We start from the raw sequence: 17,169 nt of genomic DNA on the forward strand, positions 1-17,169 counted from the left end.
CCATCAAAGACGACGCAAAAGACCGTTCTCCCACTCGTTGCCCCCCTTTTCACTCGACCAGCTTTCTCAAGTCGGGTCTCTCCTGCAACTCCTTGAGGAGGCCCTGGAACGGCTCGTCGTCGTAGACTTCGGCCTGCTCCTTGAAAAAGGCCATGTTGTCCTTGAGCCAGGTGCCTTCGTTGTCGGGCTGGTTTAGAGACAGAGAAGCCCCTCGTTAGCATGAGTTGGAAGGAGCGAGGCTTTACGAATTGACGTTTTCACGGGAGGTAAGAAAAGGGTCAGGGTGGGATGGAAAGAAACGTGAAAGAACCCCGAGGGCAATCTGGAAGAGGAAGAAGAAGGAGACTCACACTTGGAAGAAGGACGCCGTTCTCGAGCCCGCCAATCACCGGCCTAAAGCCACAGAGGTGCAATTTCCTGGCGAGCCTTTCCTCCTTGCTGATCTCGCCGTGCCCGTTGACGCTGCCGTTAGCCTCGCCCTCCTCCTTGGGCCCGTTGACGACCTCGTACCAGGCGTCCTGGAGCCGCAGGGCGAAAGCGTCGAATCTCTCCTTGGTGCGCTTGGGCCCTACCCGCACAGTCGCCATAATACGGTTCGGCGACGTGAGCCCGCCATTGTAGGGCTTGCCGGCCAGGAAGAAATCGCTGGCCGGCTCGCCGGGGATGTAGTGCACGTTGACGAAGAGGGACGGGGTCAGGAACTCGGTGCTGTGCAGCACGGTGATCTTGTGCGCCAAAAGCGACTTTTGGTACTGCGTAAGGGGGTAGGAGTGTTGGATCTATCCACGAGAATAGTTAGAGGTAAATATTAGGAAAGAAGAGGTCGGAGGTGGCTCAAGCAATCGAGGCGTATTCGGGGTTAGAGCCAAGGTGACCTACGCTGTAGACAGGCATTTTGGTGTGAAGCCCCGAGTTGGTACTGATGTTGCAGGGTGCTGGTTTTCGGTGTAAAGATAGTTGACTGTATCAGATTATGTCGGTGAATATCGTCTCAGAGGACGGGGGCGGTCGTTGAATGCTCCATTATATAGAGATATTTACAGGGTGGACTTGCAGGGTGAAGCCAGTGACAACCTCTGAATCCAACAACGGCTGCTGGTCATCACAGGTCAGACGGTTCCAACTGATGAGTATTCAATAATTGAAGGTCGTCGCAGATTGCTTTGGATCCTCGGTCCAGCTTACGTCTGACGGAAGGATATTGTGATAGCGTCCTCGATGATTCTGTGCTTTGACCACCGGTATAGTCATTGAAACGCCTGGATTTCGTACATAAGCGTGACAAAATGCGGGGCCCCGGGTTGAGTGAACGCCCATGGCGCCATACAGAGAGGCAGGACTTTCCATGCTTTCTTGATTAGTGTCGACTAGCCTTGAAGGCGCTTTCAAAGGAGCCGTACACACAACGAGACGTGGGTCGATCATGTCAAGGGTCTAGAGGGATGTGAGATGGTGGGGGTGGACAAGGTGGAAACTGGTGGAGGACGACGGAGTCCGTGGGATATGGTGGACAATGGCGGACATTTGACGGAGAGGAGGAGAATAGCGTACAAGCATCCGTCGAGCAGTCTAGGTGCAAAGCATGACTTCCCTGGCTTCCAGCATTCGTAGATAGGTTCCTGCCAATGATTATTCAACGCACCAAAAGATGTTGGGAACGGCTTAAGTACCTGCAATCTTCCATCTCGTATCAAGCCTTCTCAGCCCCGTCTTCAGAATCTCCAAGTTTCTTGCATGGTCGCTGTTGAAGCTTTCCCTGATCATACGAACATAATAGACTGCCGCCCAATACTTCCAATGCAGAACAAAAGGAGCTACCTTCTCGACGGGCAGTGCATTGCCTTGTAGAAAGTGGCTTGAAGAGGTCGAGCATGTCTTCGAAACCCGTTCGAGTAAGTCGCGCGCATGGTCGCGACGTCTGACCTCTGCGGGAGTCGAAGGCTCGATGCTGAGAGCGTCGTCATACAGGACGAACAGAGAACTTTCTCTGATGAGCCCGGGCTGAGATTGTCCTTTTGAGAAGCACTTACCTGTAACAGATCTGCGCGTGTGCACCCGCAGGACCCTTCAAGACGCCGCTGACCATTCGTATCGACATCTGAATAGCTTTCTCCAGCTGACGCTCCTGGCTCTCACGAAATTCTGCATCCATAGAGTGATCAGCAACATGCTGGAGGACTCGGCATAGGAGATGCGTGGCCTGCGCCAGTTTCGCAAATCTCCCCATTCGCTCCGTTGCGGGACACGAGATAGTCATCCTATCGTACGGAGTAACCATGCCTGCATCCCATGCTACATCATCGGCGGGTAGAAGGTCGGTTGGGCTTGGATCATCAGTCTCAAAATTGCGTCTTCCGGGACAGCTTATGTTTGCGAAGCGATCGAGAATGAGAATTGCCCACCAAAGCCGTCTCTTCTCTTCTGACTGGAAGCAGTTAACACAGCTCCCGGAACTCTCTGTCAAGGTCAGGTGAATATTCAGAGCTCTCCCGTATCTTGCACAGGACGCGACAGAAAGAAACGCAGATGGATAGATACCATGGGCGAATTCGTAGACCGCGATCAGCACCGCTGCCTGTAACCCACGGATGCTGAAGGATCCCACCACTTCGAGCTCGGTTGCGTAGTGTTTTGCAGCAAGGTACAACGGCGTCCGAGGATCTTTTCCTTCCTCAGACGGCCTCCAGGTGATTAGTTTCATACAAAGCAAGAGCAAGACGACATCTCCTTGTCTTGGCACCAGGGGGTTCATGAGGCGGTTGTAGAACGAATGCTTGGATATGATAGACCACCAGCAGTGGACGGTCCTAAAGTATTCTGCAGCGTCCTTCTGGAGGGCTGCAGTATCTCCTAGGAGGCTTGAGACGCTTTCCGGAACAGCTGAGTGGACATCTGCGACCGTCATCTCTCCGCATGTGAAGATGTCGTGGTCCAGGAAGTAAACAACCACCGCCTCTGACGGGTGAGATTCAACGACTGTTTTGGCCGCCGGAGGCACTTCCTCCTCCTCTGCTGCAGGCGTGGAGACTTTCCGCTGGGGATACACGCATCTCCTCCTCTGTCTAGAGACGTTGATCAGTTCACGGCGCGTTCTCCGTAGGTTGCCAGGCCTAAGGAGAGGCACGGACTCACCTGCGGCAGAAGGAACAATCGGGTAGAGACTTGTCGCATTTCCGCTTCCTCTTGCGGCAGAAACTGCACGATAGGAGAGCGCGAGGATGGTGACGTGGTACGCTTGCCAGCGGAGGGGATTCAGGCGAGAGACTGGCGTCGTCCTCGCTAGCTTCCATGATGGATGGCGTGTGGGCGCAGCTGGAGTGAGGGAGAAATTCAAGAGACTGTTGCATTTTTCCACCTCCGCCGTCGCTCCCGTCAAGCTGCGCATCGTTATCTGCTAAATGTCCGCTTCATGTCCGCCTCGGTTGTGAGCAACGGGCCCGTGGTGTGAACACATCATCTTGAGCTTCTCGGGGACCATCCCCCTGCAAAGGGACCTCGGTCGTGATATGTCTGACTAAATGTGATCGTCATTGGCTCTCACTTCGGATTTGCTGAGAGTCTCGTCAATCTCGCGGTCGGTGGTTTGTTAGCTTCACAATGCTTTCGAAAATGGCTTGGGAAGGGCTATTACTGCTGAGGTGGGATATCGAGCGTATAATTAAGAAATGCGCACGTCGCACTTCGCACTTCGCACTCCGCGGCCGTCAGAGCATGTGGCAGACGGATAAAGGAGTGTAACAAGCAAGGCACAGACACAACAAGAATACTTGACGGCTTCCTCAGATTGATAATACCTATTCTTCCATCTATATTCCCTCTCATCAGGCAGAACGAACTTCTTACTCTATATGCATCTGCACTTGAGGATGGGTCTTGGTCGTGACTATTGACCCTGTCTCTGGTAGCGCTCCTGTATACCTAGGCGCCTAAACCATGCATCCACGACGCATTCCTCTCCTGGCTTGGTCCCGCCCGTCAAAAACAAGACAGAATCACAGCAGGTACCTGAAGTTCCTATTCTCCTTGTCTGTCAAGTCGAGGAACTCATAATCTTGCGGGAGATCCTGAGGTTCTTCGCGGTCCCTCTTCTTGTTCTCCAATACGTACAGCAGATCCAGCGTGATCGCCAGCACGATGGCGATTGAGAGAATCACAACAATGGTAAGCTTAGCCGGGATATATTGGGGGGCGTCTTTGGCACGGAAAGTCTCAGGTCCGATGATCTAGTCAAGGTAGTGTCAGTCCGTGCCTGGCATGCCTACGCATCCGAGCGAAGGCTTGGAGAAAACTCACATTGCCCACGCAGAAGCTCATGAGGACAATTGCATTCATCGTGATCTTCTTTGTATGTCCGGCATCTATGAAGTGTCAGCAGTATATCCCGAAAAATGTGTCTGAGAATGACTTACAGTTCGATGTGATCCAGCTATACAACAGCGGAAGGGCTTGGAATGGTCAGCAGCTGCTATGAAATGTTGTAATCAAGTCCACACTCACTCGCCCCGACGGTATTTGTCAAGAAGTTGCCGGCTAGCAAGCCACCCTTGTTTGTGGGAGGCAGCCATGCCATCAAAGCTCCTCCGAGCAAGGTCGGAATCGTGAGGACAATGATTGCAATGCCCCTGCCATTATATCTGCCAGCCCACCATGTTCCGAAACCGACCGACACAAAGGCAACCGCGCATCCAGGGAGGTTCAGGAGTAGGGTTGTGTATTCATCATATCCAAAGCTTTTTGGAGAGGTTAGCAAGCATAGGAACGTGAGGGTTGAGTGTCATATACTTCTCGATAATGATGCTTGAGAAAGAGCTAACGGCACCGTTGGGCACGTTGGTGGTGATGACAACCAAGCTCAACAACCAAGTCCTGTAATCAAGGAGCACCTCCTTGACCTGTTTGGTCTTCAATCTCTTGTTCTCGATTCCGGTCTGGTTCTCACGAACACGCTCGATAATGTAGATCTTCTCTTCTGCGGACAACCGGCTTTTCATAGGGTTATCTGGAAGGAAGAGCACCACCAAGACGCCGATAGCAATTGTGATGATCCCGAAGACCAGGAATAATATTTGCCACGACTTGAAATGAACATGCGGGTGGGAGTTGGTGTAGTGGAGGAAGCCATACGAGGCTAGAGAAGACACGGCCGGTGCCACCGATGTCTGCAGCATTTCAGTTAGCCCGCACGCGTATTCGCCGAATACCAACGAGAGGCGTTTGGAGAGAAGGGGGACGAACGCCCTGATACCAGATCCCCATCCGTGACACTTGTTCATGTCGTTTATACCACATGGCCGTGAGAATGACGAGACTGCAACCGTCAGACGCATATTTTAGGTAGAGTTGCGAACACACTTGCCTGGGAGCGACACATGACTCGAACACGCCGAGCAAGACGCGAAGAGCGACAATGGATGCGAAATTGTGGCAGACGCAGTTTAAGGAGACCACAATGCCCCATAGGATCACTGCATCATTAGTCCATGTCGTCCGAGAGTCACGAGCCTCATACTCACCGTTACAGCCCAAATACTTCGCGGTCGGAAACTTCTGGATGAAGAACGACTGGAACGGCTCGCAGAACAGGAAGGAGACGTAGAAAGCGATTGCCAAGTTCGAGAAGCCATTCGACGGCATGTGGGTGTCTTCAATGACGCCCATGATCGCAGCATAGGAGACTAGAGCATCGTCAGCAGCGTTTGAGATGTGTTCACCGCACGCGAACTCACGCAGAGTCTTGTCAGTGTATTGCAAATAGTAACAGGCAAACATCAACGGCATGATCATCCAATCGACTTTTCGCATGAGCTTCTTCTCATCAATGTCAACCGCCTGCCCTGCCTGGGCATTGGCCCGCAGAAAACCAAGGGCTGCGTCCACATCCCGATAGTCAACAAGTTTTTCGTCGATGCTCTCGACGGAGGTCACCCTTGTCTGGTGTGTTTCGATGTCGTCCTTCATGCTTGTGGACTGATCAGAGACTTGGTGGTTGTGGTTGCAAAACGATAGGGAAACCAAAACACACCTCGCCGTTTAGAATATATCTGGCTCAGGGTGTATAGCGGGAGCTGTCCTGTTCGGCCATATGCCGACAGACTGGAGCTGCCTATCATGGGGGGTTATCTCGAACATCCAAGGATACGACCAATGACTTTGGTATGCGCATGCGACATGCCTCCGTGAGGGTTCTCGACCTGCCATTGTAAGAAAGGTCAATCAACATAGTCCAACGGCTGAGGAACCCGGTAGAGGTGGGCATCACCGTCGCTCTGCTTGTCGGTCTCCTCAGGATCAGCAAAGTGCGGAGAACAAGATAACAAGGGATCAAGATATGAAGGGCGACCTGCGCATCACGGCAAGTCGACAAGTTCTATCACCTGCCGTTTATCGTAGGGAGTGTCGCCGGAGATGCGCGACATTTGGATATGCTACTTGGAACATGCATAGACGACTCAGATGGCGCGTATACAAGTGGCCAACATGTGCCACCGCGTTGAGAGCCATTCCCGGTTAGGAGACGCCGCTCGCACTCCACAGCCTTGCCGATGATCATGGATGCTGTGGGAGGTTGCAGCTGCCGAGTCTGGCACTTGAAGTGTGGTTGCGCCGCGCTCATTCGCGCGCGGAGATCCAGGATCCCTTTGAACAGTGACGTGCAGAGCATCTGGTTTGTTGAGACGAACAATTGAAAGAACCGGCTTTTGGTTCGCATGCAGAGGCGTGAGTCAATGAGTTTCGGTTTTGAAATGGTGACGGGTGCCACTGGTGGTCAAGAGGGGCCTGCCACTAGAACAGAAGGGTGTGTAGCGCAGACTCTCTGCAGTCTCATTATTCGCAATCTGATGGTACTGACTTCGGTGTCAGAAAGAGATGGAGTGGGTTGTCACCAGCGTGGAAATGAACAGTGCACAGGAGGACGCAAGAGGAAGTATGTTGATTATGTCGCTCCGCCCGCCGAGGCTGCACAGTCACCGCAGCCACCGCAGTCTTCGTATGCACTTGTTTCCGCCTCACAACGACCACTTTCACAGGCAAAACTCTCTCTCTCCCCACACATTGAATGTTTCGCCAAACACGCTGATATGTACAGGTGTTCTCGAGTCTCTTGACACCACACCATCTCTCTTCGTTGCATGCGTGAAAAACATCGGTTCTCCCTTCGCTGCAGGCAACGTCGAACCAGACGGAAGCCGTGTTCGATGCACGCTCGAAAGACAAAACGGCACATAGCCTTGACGCTGATCGTGCACCTCTGGATCCATCGAAAGAATTATATGACATCTAGATGCTGAGGGAGAGGTATAACTTCTGGAAAGGGATCTCGAAGCTCTGCGGCGGGCGCTGATGAGGCAGATAGTCCCCCCAGCTGGAAAGATTTGTTCTGAACTGCCAAACGCTGGGGCACCACGAAGAGCATTGGAAAATGTGCACAACGGTAGGACAAACTCCCAGATCCTCGATGACACCACCATCGTTCGCAATTGCTCCTATTATTTACTGGACAGGCTACAACGAGTCGTTACGTTATTCGTACATCATCGTGAACATTACCGCATCGTTGACATTTGGGCGCTTCTTTTCATGCCTGCCCAACACCAGAAAGAGCGCCTTTCATTCTGTATTGAGGATTGAGTGAAAGAGGCCAAGATCAGATTTCCACACGCGGAACGGAAAGAAAAGACACGTGGTTGCCATCAGTCCCAATGTAAGACCAGTACATGACCATCTGGCACTGTCCACGCTGCTCCTCGAGGTGACAGCAGGTAGTCGTCCAAAAGTCGAGTAGGTATCAGACTATCTGACGCATCGCGTGTGCATCCTGGGACCTGTGTGTCTTCTCAGTGCTGCTTCAACCTGTTGCCACTCCTTGAATGTTGGCGTTCGATCAGCATCAAGTCTGGATCCTTCATCAGATTGGCATTTCGTGTTTGGAGGCGCAGACTTCCTTCACCTGGCAAGTGCAAACCCGCCAACCCTCTGCTCCAACATTGACAATGCTTTTGCCAAGCTTGGCTGTCGAGGCAGATAAGAGACAAGTTCGTCTATCGCACAGTATCTGCCTTCACTCCACACGGTACGGGGTTCTAGAAGAATATCTTTGCCGACAGTCTCTTCTCCTCTCCCGAAGGCTTCAACAACTTATCCCATCCAAACTGATACCCCGAGTCGGGCATTGTCGCCTCTGAGTCGAGGATGCTCAAGCAGTTCATTGATTGCGAGTTCCAGACTCTAGCAGGTTCTTCATATGAGACTTGTAGGTAGGCTAGAGGATTTCACAAAACCTGCGGTCTTTGTCCTCTTCGATAATTTCCGTTTCGCTCGCTGTAGTGGCTCGATGCTCGATGCTAGGTTCCTGGCGGATCAACCTGGTGCAAGAGGCCTTCGGTGGCTAGCCCTACTAAGCAGAAGGTTGGTGACGGTGAAGAATCGAGGACGACTCTCGGGCCAGGACCGGGTATAGATGGCAGAGACTCGCTGGTATCTGCGCAGGTAATCAAGATTGCACCGCCATTCGACGCCGTTATCTTTTGCCTGGACCGTACCGGCCAGATCGCGCAGCCATCTTCGGAGATGAGGACATTTGGTCGAGCATTGCAACACCTGCCGAGATGCAGCTACGGGTCGTTGAGCCCGTTCGAGGTTCAAGCAAGACAGGGCGAAAGCTCCTTGCCTCGATGCTCAGAAGGCGTCCTATATGTGGTCGTGGCATCGACATCTACACCCTTCGAAAGGCGGTTTGATGGAGCTGGGCCAAGCACTTTCTGTAAATAGAATGGGTGCTACGCGGCTTCTCGTGCTCCCTGCACAAGCACAACTGAGCAGACCCACGGTCATACCAGGAGAATCTCCGGTCTCTTGATCTTCTTCCTGCACTGGTGCTGGCTGGCAAACCAAGTATCAGTGCTGCCGTGGTCACACTTCGGCGAGATTTCATGACTGCAATTCGCGCAAGGGACGCCCTCTCCATCCGAGCTCTCATTGCAGATACTACAATGTCTGGACCTGTCATGAGAACCAGGAGCCAGAGGTATGCAGTCCACTCTACAGCAGCCTAACTTGGGCGTTGCATTCAAAAGCAGTTCAAACCAGCGTGCCTTGGAGTTCATCGCGCTATTTTCGGAATTTGCCCAGTAGTCTGCACGAATTGTCAACTACCGGCTCCCTAGGGACGTAGGTGCGTTGGCTTGGTATGATAAATGCACGGAAGCCGGCACCTTGGTACTCTGTAGCCACATAGCTCTGGTGCGGCAAATCTATCTACGTCTCGACATGGACAGACTGCACAAATCTTTTCATCAACGGCCTGGTCGCCGGCTTCAGAGCCGCTGAGTCAGAGTTTGCACACCTTCATTCGAGATCTGCGCCTCCTCGATCATCAGTTCTTCCCAATTATATGTGTGAAATATGTCATCACCACCGAGGAATATACGGGTGGTTGTCGTACGCTTTACTTTTTTGGACGGTGCACGTAGAACGACCGCAAAAGGGCTGGGCCGTGTTCTATATTTAACTCGCGTGGCAAGGGATCTCGCCAACCACAACAAAACGATCAATCCCCCCATGTTCGCTTGGTCGGTCAATGAGCCGTCAGATTGGTCCTGCAACAAACACGAAACAAGTCGGAAAGTCGCCGCTGACCCTCCAGGATTTGGTTTGGCCTCCTGAACTTCGTCCGTACATTGCAGGAGGCTCAAGCCGCTGATGCCACGCAATGCGCTATATACCTGAGGACTGCAGGGAGCGTCTGTCCTTGCATCGTCGACCAAGAGCCAGGTATAAAGGACACTGCCAGCCCGCTAGCAGAGGCCAGATCGATACTCATAGCCTTGGAACTTGCTAGAGACAGATATCCTTCCCTCTTGTTAGTCTCGCAGATCAAAATATCCGAATCGTGTCGTCCACTGCTCAAGATGAAGTCAAAGCTTCTATTAGCCATGCTCTTTGCTGCTTCAGCGGGTAAGTTGTCGTTCTAGGGTACCGATAATTCGCGTTGTGGCTGACGATGGATTGTATTAGTGGCAGCGACGGTCCTGGAAGAAGCTGAGCCGGAACACTCCCTGCAAAAGCGAGCGTTCTACCAAGATGGCTACAAAATCTTTAAACGCAAGCGAAATGCCCACGCCTGCATGATGTCTATCGTCTTCATCGTCCTCTTCCCGTTGGGTGCCATTTCCCTTCATCTCCCGCTTCGAGGCGTGCGCGTGGTTCAGTTCATCCACGCCCCGATCCAGATCTTGGGGATGGCGATGATGATTGGCGCTCTGGGGTTGGGAATCGACATTGCAGACGTTGATCTGAACTACTTCGCCAGCAGCACCTCTACCAAGGCACACGTCGTGATTGGCCTCCTCGCGACCTCGGCGCTGATCCTCTTTCAGCCGGCACTGGGGTTACTGCAGCATCGCTATTTCAAAAAGACAGGCAAGAAGAGTATGTTCGCCTACATCCATCGGTGGCTCGGCCGCATTGCAATCTGCCTGGGCTGGATCAATTCCGGCTTGGGGTTTCAGCTGGTGCCCATCTCGCTGGTGGCCACCCACTCTCTGGTTCGAAACTTTGTGATTATGGGAGTCTTGGGAGGGATCTGGTTCTTCTTGATCGGATGGGATGGATATCGACACCACTGGGCGAAGAAGGACAAGATGTCTGCCTATCGTCTCGGGTGGGAAAAAGGGGTGGTGCTTCGGGGCCAGCGGGCCGAGGAAGAAGGCATAAAGGACACCAAGCCAGAGTCGGGCAGTTCTGAGAACCAGGTCAATCCCAAATGAGGGGGACAAGAGGTTGATGGAGCCTGAACACCTGTGTACTATACGGAGAACCTTGGTACATACCAGGGATCTTCGTCGCTGTAAAACCACCCGAATAGAAATGATAGAGATGCTTAGAATTACCAGGACGGGAATAGCGCGATATATCGGGCCCGAGGAGCGCAGGCTGAGGCTTGGCGGCTTGGCGGCTTGGCAGCTGCAAGGAAATACTATTTAGGGAGAACTCGCTCTCCCTTTCCAAAGACGCACTCTTTTCAACGAGTTTCCGCTTCCATCCTCCCTCTCCGGCCCGTCCAACGTTATGGCCTTTGTTCTGTATCTGGCTGGAGTTGGAGCTGGAGCGGGAGTTGATGTCTCCCTCTCCCTCCCCTCTCCACTTCTCCCTTCCAACTCATCCCCCGCCTCCCGGCATGTGATTCCTCAAGGGACCACCGCCTTTTCCTCCTGCCACTCGCCTTGGGTCGTCGACCGCTCGTGTCGACCGGGCCCTAGCAGAAATGAACCTCGTATTCCATCTCGATGTGTATCCCGACCATGACCAATGCGAGGTTCCTGGTTGCCTGTTGTCCTCTGACAATCCCAACCAAGCTGAAGAGCGGGGCCTCATCCTAGCTTGCACCCAAGCTCGCTCCAAAGCTCGTGCGAACCAGAAATTTTCATGCTTTGTCCCTCAAGGAAAGCTCCAGTCCTGTCTCTTATCCAATCAATCCCACGGAGCTCAAGGTAGGTGTTTGGGGACAGGCTACTTGACTGGCTGACCTTCAGGCATCACGATGATCTTTTGAGGGAGTCTACACCTATCCGGTGGATCCGCCAATCACTTCGTGCCCATCTCATGCTTCGCACAAGACGAAGAACCTAGTCTCACTGACAAATCCCTGTGGTCTTCACCATCCCTACTGCCTCGCCCGAGCCGGCTGCTCTGATTCACATGGTGACAGGAACTTTGCCAATTACGACCCCGCGTACTTTTCAGCATTGGAGGGGTTGAAGCTTCAGCCAGATCACGGAAGCTTTGTTGTGGAAGTGCTAGCGGATATCACACCACTCAGACGTAAGCTGGGTCGCAGCAGAACTATTCGAACGAGTGTGGGCGCGTCGTTTAGGCTGTTTGGTGCCAGAGTCTGACAACTTGAGGCGGGAGGGGATGTTCTACACCTTGTCCATGGGCGAGATATAAGGCCGGCACCAACCCCGCGCGCCCACGATCAACGTCTCGTCTTTCCCGATCATTCCCACCAACAGTCAAGATGGAGCTACACAACCGACCTGATGAATGGAAAATTGAACAAGGCTTGTCCGGTGCTAAGCTACCGTTTCTAGATCAGACGGGTCCTGAACCAGTCTTTATCCAGCCAAGGACATGGCCGGAATTGACCAAGGATCAAGCAGCCATTGATGCCGTAGGAAATCGTGATGAGCTGTTCACGCGCGAACTCGACGGGTGGAAAGGGTGCGTTAATTCTCCTGGTTGGAGGCGACAATTGACACGATCTTAGGTACGTGGAATGGGAGAAATATCCAGAGAAGAAGGAAAAGGCGCGCAAAATCCTGGCCTCCCAGGTCTTTCCGCCCAATCCAGAATTCCAAATGGGACCTATTCCTGACACCAACCCCGTCCTCCCGGGCACACACTGGAAGATGTGGCACCACGCGGTCGGTGGCGAGCTCGCTGATGTCCCGGAAGACTCTTGGAGTACTGTCCTGCGTGAAAAGCACCCTGAGATGCTGCATCTGCTGCAATTTCCATACAATGGAGAACCTCCTAAGAGGCTGGTGACTGACAAAGCTGTGACACCGAATTCGCTTCACTTCGTGCGCAACCATGGCGGCATTCCACTTATCGACAAAGACAAATGGAAGCTGGATTTGGATGGGCTAGTCAAGAATCCCCGGGCCTTCACCTTCGCCGACATCACAGATGAGTCCAAATTTCCTCGCATTGAAAAGCTTGTCACGATGCAATGCTCTGGGACCCGACGAATTGAGCAAATTTCTCTCTATGCGGGCCAGGGAGATGAGGTTCCCCAAGCTCCATGGGCCGAGGGCGCCATAGGGACAGCGAAATATCTCGGCATCAACCTGAAGGATGTTATTGAAGCCTGCGGTGGCCTCGTTAAACCCGCCAAACATCTCGAACTGTACGGTGCCGAGACCTACTTCAAGGACAATGAAGGTCAGTAACGTTCAAAGACGTGCAATATTGATGCTGGTGGACTATTTCTAACGTCAATAGTGATGAATTACGTCGTGAGCGTTCCATGGTCCAAAGTCAAATATGACGAAGTTCTCCTCTGCTGGGAGATGAATGGCGAACCACTACCAGCCATTCACGGCTACCCGGTGAGAATCATGGTGTTGGGGTACATTGGTGCTCGAAGCGTGAAATGGGTTTATCGGATCAAGGCCATTGAGAATCCTTCCATTGCACCCGTCCAAAGCAAAGAGTACCTCTATTTCAAGTAAGTACCCTTTCCCAGAGCGCATCTGTATCCCGGACGATTTGTCGTGCGATACTAACCAGAAGTAGTCAGCAGACAGGCAAGCACAACCAACAACCGACAGACGGCATTCAAATTCAGGAAATGCCCGTGAGCTCAGCCATTATGTCTCCGTGGACCAAACAAGTTGTGATCCACAACGGCAAGATCCATTGCAAAGGCTGGGCGTATTCGGGCGGTGGAAGATGGCCAGAGCGGGTGGAACTGTCGGCAGACGGAGGATTCAGCTGGTATGCCGTGCCCAACGCCAACCTCTCCAAGAAGGGCAAATGGACGTGGAGGACGTGGTCGATCGACCTTCCATGCGACGTCGAGGGTTGGATCGAAATTGTCTGTCGATGCTGGGACAGTGCCCTGAACACACAGCCCCTGACGGTCCGCGCCGCATGGAACTGGGGTCTCCACGTCACGCATTCAGCACACAGGATCAGTGTCTACAGTATCAACAAGAGCCGGCCGCGCACGGCAGAGAAGCTGAAGCAATTCGAGGCTACCGGCTCGCCTTTGGTGCCGCTTACTTGGCCCGAGGAGTTCCCTACACAGAGCTGGGATGACTACAAGAAATTCTGGGCGGAGAACGAGCCGAGGGACGTGGATGAGTGAATGGGTCTAAATGGTGGTGCTGGATTGGACTCTGGAAAAGACGTCTGTCGCTGCTGTGGCTCTACCTCTAGGAGAAGACGAGCATGGACCGTCGGACGACTCGAGTGCTAGATGACGTGTACCAAGTTCCTCCTCTTGCATGTGTTGATGGAGTTCTATCTCCCTGTCCATCCTCATGCTATTGCTATAGCTCGACCCGCGTGACCCCACGTTCTTGATACCCATCCACCGCTTCGCTGCAGCTGTCCTGACCATGAGCCAATACTATTGACATACCGTGATCAAAAATGCACAAACCACCATTCAGGCCTCGCTCGACAGGACCTGATGGTCGAAACTCTCTGCGCCTTTGAGTTTGTTTGGGGCTGGAGGGAGCGAGGAAGATCGTCTCCATCAACTCCATCAACTCGCCCAAGCAAATCGGAGATCGTCCCTTTCTTTCCACATTCATCTGCAATGCGACTGGTCCTCAGGTTATAAATCACAGCGTCTAAACTCTTTGCAGCACCATCAAGCTGACCATTGGATGAGCGGAGAGGGGACGCCGAATCGCTTCTGCTTAGCTGACAAGCCTCCAGCTTGCTAGCGACTAAGTCTTCGCGCGAAGCTTCGTGCGAAAGGCCATTTCGAACACCTCCCTCACCTGCCCTGCCCATGTCAGCGCGGGCGACCCCTCGAAGGCCCGTGCTCCAGCATGCTCCTCTCGCATTGAGCGGCAGGCTCGGATGTTGAGTTTCTGCGTGCCCTGGATTGAAGGCCCTGGGTCTGTCGGCCTGATGGAACGCGTCGTAACACACAGCAAATCGAGTGCGAGCTGTTGACAAGCAGCTCTCGAATCGGAATGTCTCGAGTTCCACGCGCAGGTCAAAGAGCTGGGGTGACAAATCTTCCGGGGCCTCTTTTGCGCAGTGTATCGAGATGGTGTCGCGTCATGGTCCTCGTTGGTTTGCGCAGGGATCGGGGGGATATATATACACGACTGCAGGCCACCACGACATCAGCACATCTGGAGAAGTCGATGCTAGTGTGATACCAAGTCCACTCAAGCAAGCATGTCTGAGCCTCACTATACCCTCGCCGAGGGCGTCCCCCTGCCTCGCAACGACATCATCGAGCAGCTGTCGACGGGATCGGGAGGTGGCTATGTCCTTTTGACCAGCACCCAGCTGCTGGAGAACCTGGCACACTTCTCTCGCGAGCGGATTCCTGAACGAACCGTCCATGCCAAAGCCGCCGGGGCCAGGGGCCATTTCGAAGTGACCGACGACGTCTCGGACGTGACGGATGCAGACTTCCTCAACGGCATCGGCAAGAAGACTGAAGTGCTGATGCGCATCTCGACCGTCGGCCCTGCTCGAGGCTCTGCCGACACGGTGCGTGATTTCCGCGGGTTTGCCATCAAGTTCAAGACGAACGAGGGCAATCAGGACTGGGTCTTTAACAACCAGGTAGGCTGGTCCACGGTTCTATTCCTCTGGAGTGTCGATCGCAATGCTGACACCGACGACCATGTCGAAACCAACAGCCCGTCTTCTTCGTCCGCGACCCCATGAAGTTTCCCTCGTTGAATCGAAGCCACAAGCCGCACCCGCGCACCAATGCCTCGGACGCCAGCATGTTCTGGGACTTCCACGTCAACAACCAGGAGAGCATCCACGCCCTGATGTTCCTGTTTGGGGACCGCGGGCTGCCGTCGTCGGTGCGCCACGTCAACGGCTACAGCGGCAACACGTACAAGTTCACCAAGGACAACGGGGCCTCGTACGTCTACACGCGCATCACCTTCAAGACGGTGCAGGGGATCCATTACTACACCAACGCCGAGGGCGCCGACATCGCCGGCAAGGACCCGGACGCGCATCTGCTCGACCTGCAGAACGCCATCGACAAGGGCGACTTCCCGCAGTGGGACGTGTACATCCAGGTGATCCGGCCCGAGGAGGTGGCCGCGGCGCCCATCAACATCTTCGACATGACCAAGGTGTGGCCCAAGGGGCGGTACCCGCTGCGCAAGATGGGCCGGGTGACGCTGGACACGAACCCGCTGAACTGGTTCGCCGAGATCGAGCAGGCCGCCTTCAGCCCCAGCAACATGGTGCCGGGCATCGCAGCCTCGCCGGACCCGATGCTCCAGGCCCGCATGTTCGCGTACCCGGACGCCGCCCGCTACCGGCTGGGCGTCAACTACCAGTTCCTGCCGACCAACGCCGCCCGGGGCCCCGTCTACTGCCCGATCGAGCGTGACGGCTTCATGAACTTCACGACCAACTACGGCGCCGACCCCAACTACCTGGGCACCCGGCTCAAGCCCGTCCGCTTCTCGAACCGCACCAGCGCCGCCGCCGTCGCCAGCACCGACTTCGCCACTGTCCAGGAGCTGAAGCGGCTCAGCCTGGGCAGCGCCGACGAGGTCCAGCTGGCCCACCCCGTCGCGGCCTTCACCCAGGTCGACGACCACCGGGACTTTGAGCAGGCCACCGCCCTGTGGAAGATCATGGAGAAGCAGGAGGGCGCGCAGGCCCGGTTTGTCGACAACGTCGCCGCGCACGTCAGTGGCGTGGGCGAGAAGTGGTTGAGGGAGGCTGCCTACGGTAAGCCTGGCCTTTCTTACCCACCCGTCTCTTCCTTCCTTTCGGCTTCGTTACGTGCTGGGGTTGGTGGTGATGTTCCTCTCCGTCTGTTTTTTTGTTGTTGTTCTTCTTCATCCCCCTTATTGCTTCCTTCCTTCCTTCCTTTCCTCGTTGATATCTATCCGTGTTTGTAAGTATTGACCATCAACTAACTGCTGCTTGCTCCAGCCATGTTCGCCAAGGTCGACAAGCAACTGAGCGAGAAGATCCAGAAGGTCACCGAGACCAAGATCCAGAACGACCACAAGCACCCGCACAAGTCTGCCTGGCATTGAGCGTGAGCGTGAGCGTAAGCGTCAGCTTAGCTGGTGCGGGCACAGAGGTTGATCCTCCAGGCACAAACTCAGGACCTGGGACCGAAGATTGATTGAGCTCTGTATACGCTGCCAGCCCTAAAAGCCAAAGCGAACCTAGGTACCTACTTACCTGCTTGTAGGGGACTGTTTCTAGTTCTCCAAGTAACTACGTAGTAACGTACGTTTGTAAGTATGTGGTAAAGCCCCCCACTTCACAGACGAATGCAATGAAAATAATAATCCTATCCACACGCACATGCCGGTTCTGTCTCTGTCGCTACCTCTGTCTCCCCCTCAATTCGAGCGCAATCGTGTGAGAAGATAAAAGACTGGCTTTTGCTTGGGTAAGAGTGGTGACACGGAAAAATGGGCA

The 17,169-nt window shown here is 53.9% G+C and overlaps 6 protein-coding genes across 7 annotated transcripts; 3 read left to right on the forward strand and 3 right to left on the reverse strand.

Annotated features, from left to right (window-relative positions):
- Nucleotides 1-22: 22 nt before the first annotated feature.
- PV07_03257 (uncharacterized protein) lies at nt 23-946 on the reverse strand. Its single transcript, XM_016389953.1, has 3 exons — nt 880-946; nt 351-779; nt 23-187 (listed from the first exon to the last, which is right to left on the reverse strand). Exons 1-3 carry the CDS (start codon nt 892-894, stop codon nt 50-52), a joined length of 582 nt encoding a protein of 193 aa, XP_016251855.1. The 5' UTR covers nt 895-946; the 3' UTR covers nt 23-49.
- Nucleotides 947-2,026: 1,080 nt separating this feature from the next.
- Nucleotides 2,027-3,290, reverse strand: PV07_03258 (uncharacterized protein; the record flags this gene model as incomplete). Its single annotated transcript, XM_016389954.1, has 2 exons — nt 2,027-3,062; nt 3,133-3,290. 2 exons carry the CDS (start codon nt 3,288-3,290, stop codon nt 2,027-2,029), a joined length of 1,194 nt encoding a protein of 397 aa, XP_016251856.1.
- A 489-nt stretch (nt 3,291-3,779) lies between these two features.
- On the reverse strand, nt 3,780-5,958 carry PV07_03259 (the record flags this gene model as incomplete). 2 transcript variants are annotated; one of them, XM_016389956.1, is made up of 10 exons in its annotated part: nt 3,780-4,223; nt 4,294-4,358; nt 4,410-4,445; nt 4,498-4,730; nt 4,783-4,892; nt 4,944-5,159; nt 5,236-5,308; nt 5,357-5,465; nt 5,514-5,675; nt 5,727-5,958. In XM_016389956.1, 10 exons carry the CDS (start codon nt 5,956-5,958, stop codon nt 3,993-3,995), a joined length of 1,467 nt encoding a protein of 488 aa, XP_016251858.1. In that variant the 3' UTR covers nt 3,780-3,992. The 2 variants fall into 2 exon arrangements, with proteins under 2 accessions (XP_016251858.1, XP_016251857.1); XM_016389955.1 differs by having other exon boundaries at nt 4,783-5,159.
- Nucleotides 5,959-9,560: 3,602 nt separating this feature from the next.
- Nucleotides 9,561-10,983, forward strand: PV07_03260 (uncharacterized protein). The gene is made up of 2 exons (XM_016389957.1): nt 9,561-9,954; nt 10,015-10,983. The coding sequence occupies exons 1-2, from the start codon at nt 9,909-9,911 to the stop codon at nt 10,764-10,766; spliced, it is 798 nt and encodes a 265-aa protein (XP_016251859.1). The 5' UTR covers nt 9,561-9,908; the 3' UTR covers nt 10,767-10,983.
- A 51-nt stretch (nt 10,984-11,034) lies between these two features.
- On the forward strand, nt 11,035-14,094 carry PV07_03261 (uncharacterized protein). Its single transcript, XM_016389958.1, has 4 exons — nt 11,035-12,219; nt 12,266-12,942; nt 13,003-13,228; nt 13,297-14,094. The coding sequence occupies exons 1-4, from the start codon at nt 12,017-12,019 to the stop codon at nt 13,868-13,870; spliced, it is 1,680 nt and encodes a 559-aa protein (XP_016251860.1). The 5' UTR covers nt 11,035-12,016; the 3' UTR covers nt 13,871-14,094.
- A 403-nt stretch (nt 14,095-14,497) lies between these two features.
- Nucleotides 14,498-17,041, forward strand: PV07_03262 (uncharacterized protein). The gene is made up of 3 exons (XM_016389959.1): nt 14,498-15,318; nt 15,396-16,461; nt 16,669-17,041. Exons 1-3 carry the CDS (start codon nt 14,923-14,925, stop codon nt 16,773-16,775), a joined length of 1,569 nt encoding a protein of 522 aa, XP_016251861.1. The 5' UTR covers nt 14,498-14,922; the 3' UTR covers nt 16,776-17,041.
- Nucleotides 17,042-17,169: the final 128 nt, after the last annotated feature.

Source organism: Cladophialophora immunda (assembly GCF_000835495.1).
Source record: "Cladophialophora immunda strain CBS 83496 unplaced genomic scaffold supercont1.2, whole genome shotgun sequence".
Classification (NCBI taxonomy): Eukaryota; Fungi; Ascomycota; class Eurotiomycetes; order Chaetothyriales; family Herpotrichiellaceae; genus Cladophialophora; species Cladophialophora immunda.

Coding starts and splice junctions, on each gene's coding strand:
- PV07_03257 (XM_016389953.1), bottom strand. Junction 188..350: donor ACGGCGTCCTTCTTCCAAGT/GTGAGTCTCCTT, acceptor TCTCTAAACCAG/CCCGACAACGAAGGCACCTG.
- PV07_03260 (XM_016389957.1), top strand. CDS start 9,909: ATGAAGTCAAAGCTTCTATTAGCCATGCTCTTTGCTGCTTCAGCGG. Junction 9,955..10,014: donor GCTCTTTGCTGCTTCAGCGG/GTAAGTTGTCGT, acceptor GGATTGTATTAG/TGGCAGCGACGGTCCTGGAA.
- PV07_03261 (XM_016389958.1), top strand. CDS start 12,017: ATGGAGCTACACAACCGACCTGATGAATGGAAAATTGAACAAGGCTTG. Junction 12,220..12,265: donor GAACTCGACGGGTGGAAAGG/GTGCGTTAATTC, acceptor ACACGATCTTAG/GTACGTGGAATGGGAGAAAT. Junction 12,943..13,002: donor CTACTTCAAGGACAATGAAG/GTCAGTAACGTT, acceptor TAACGTCAATAG/TGATGAATTACGTCGTGAGC.
- PV07_03262 (XM_016389959.1), top strand. CDS start 14,923: ATGTCTGAGCCTCACTATACCCTCGCCGAGGGCGTCCCCCTGCCTCGC. Junction 15,319..15,395: donor ACTGGGTCTTTAACAACCAG/GTAGGCTGGTCC, acceptor CGAAACCAACAG/CCCGTCTTCTTCGTCCGCGA. Junction 16,462..16,668: donor GTTGAGGGAGGCTGCCTACG/GTAAGCCTGGCC, acceptor TGCTTGCTCCAG/CCATGTTCGCCAAGGTCGAC.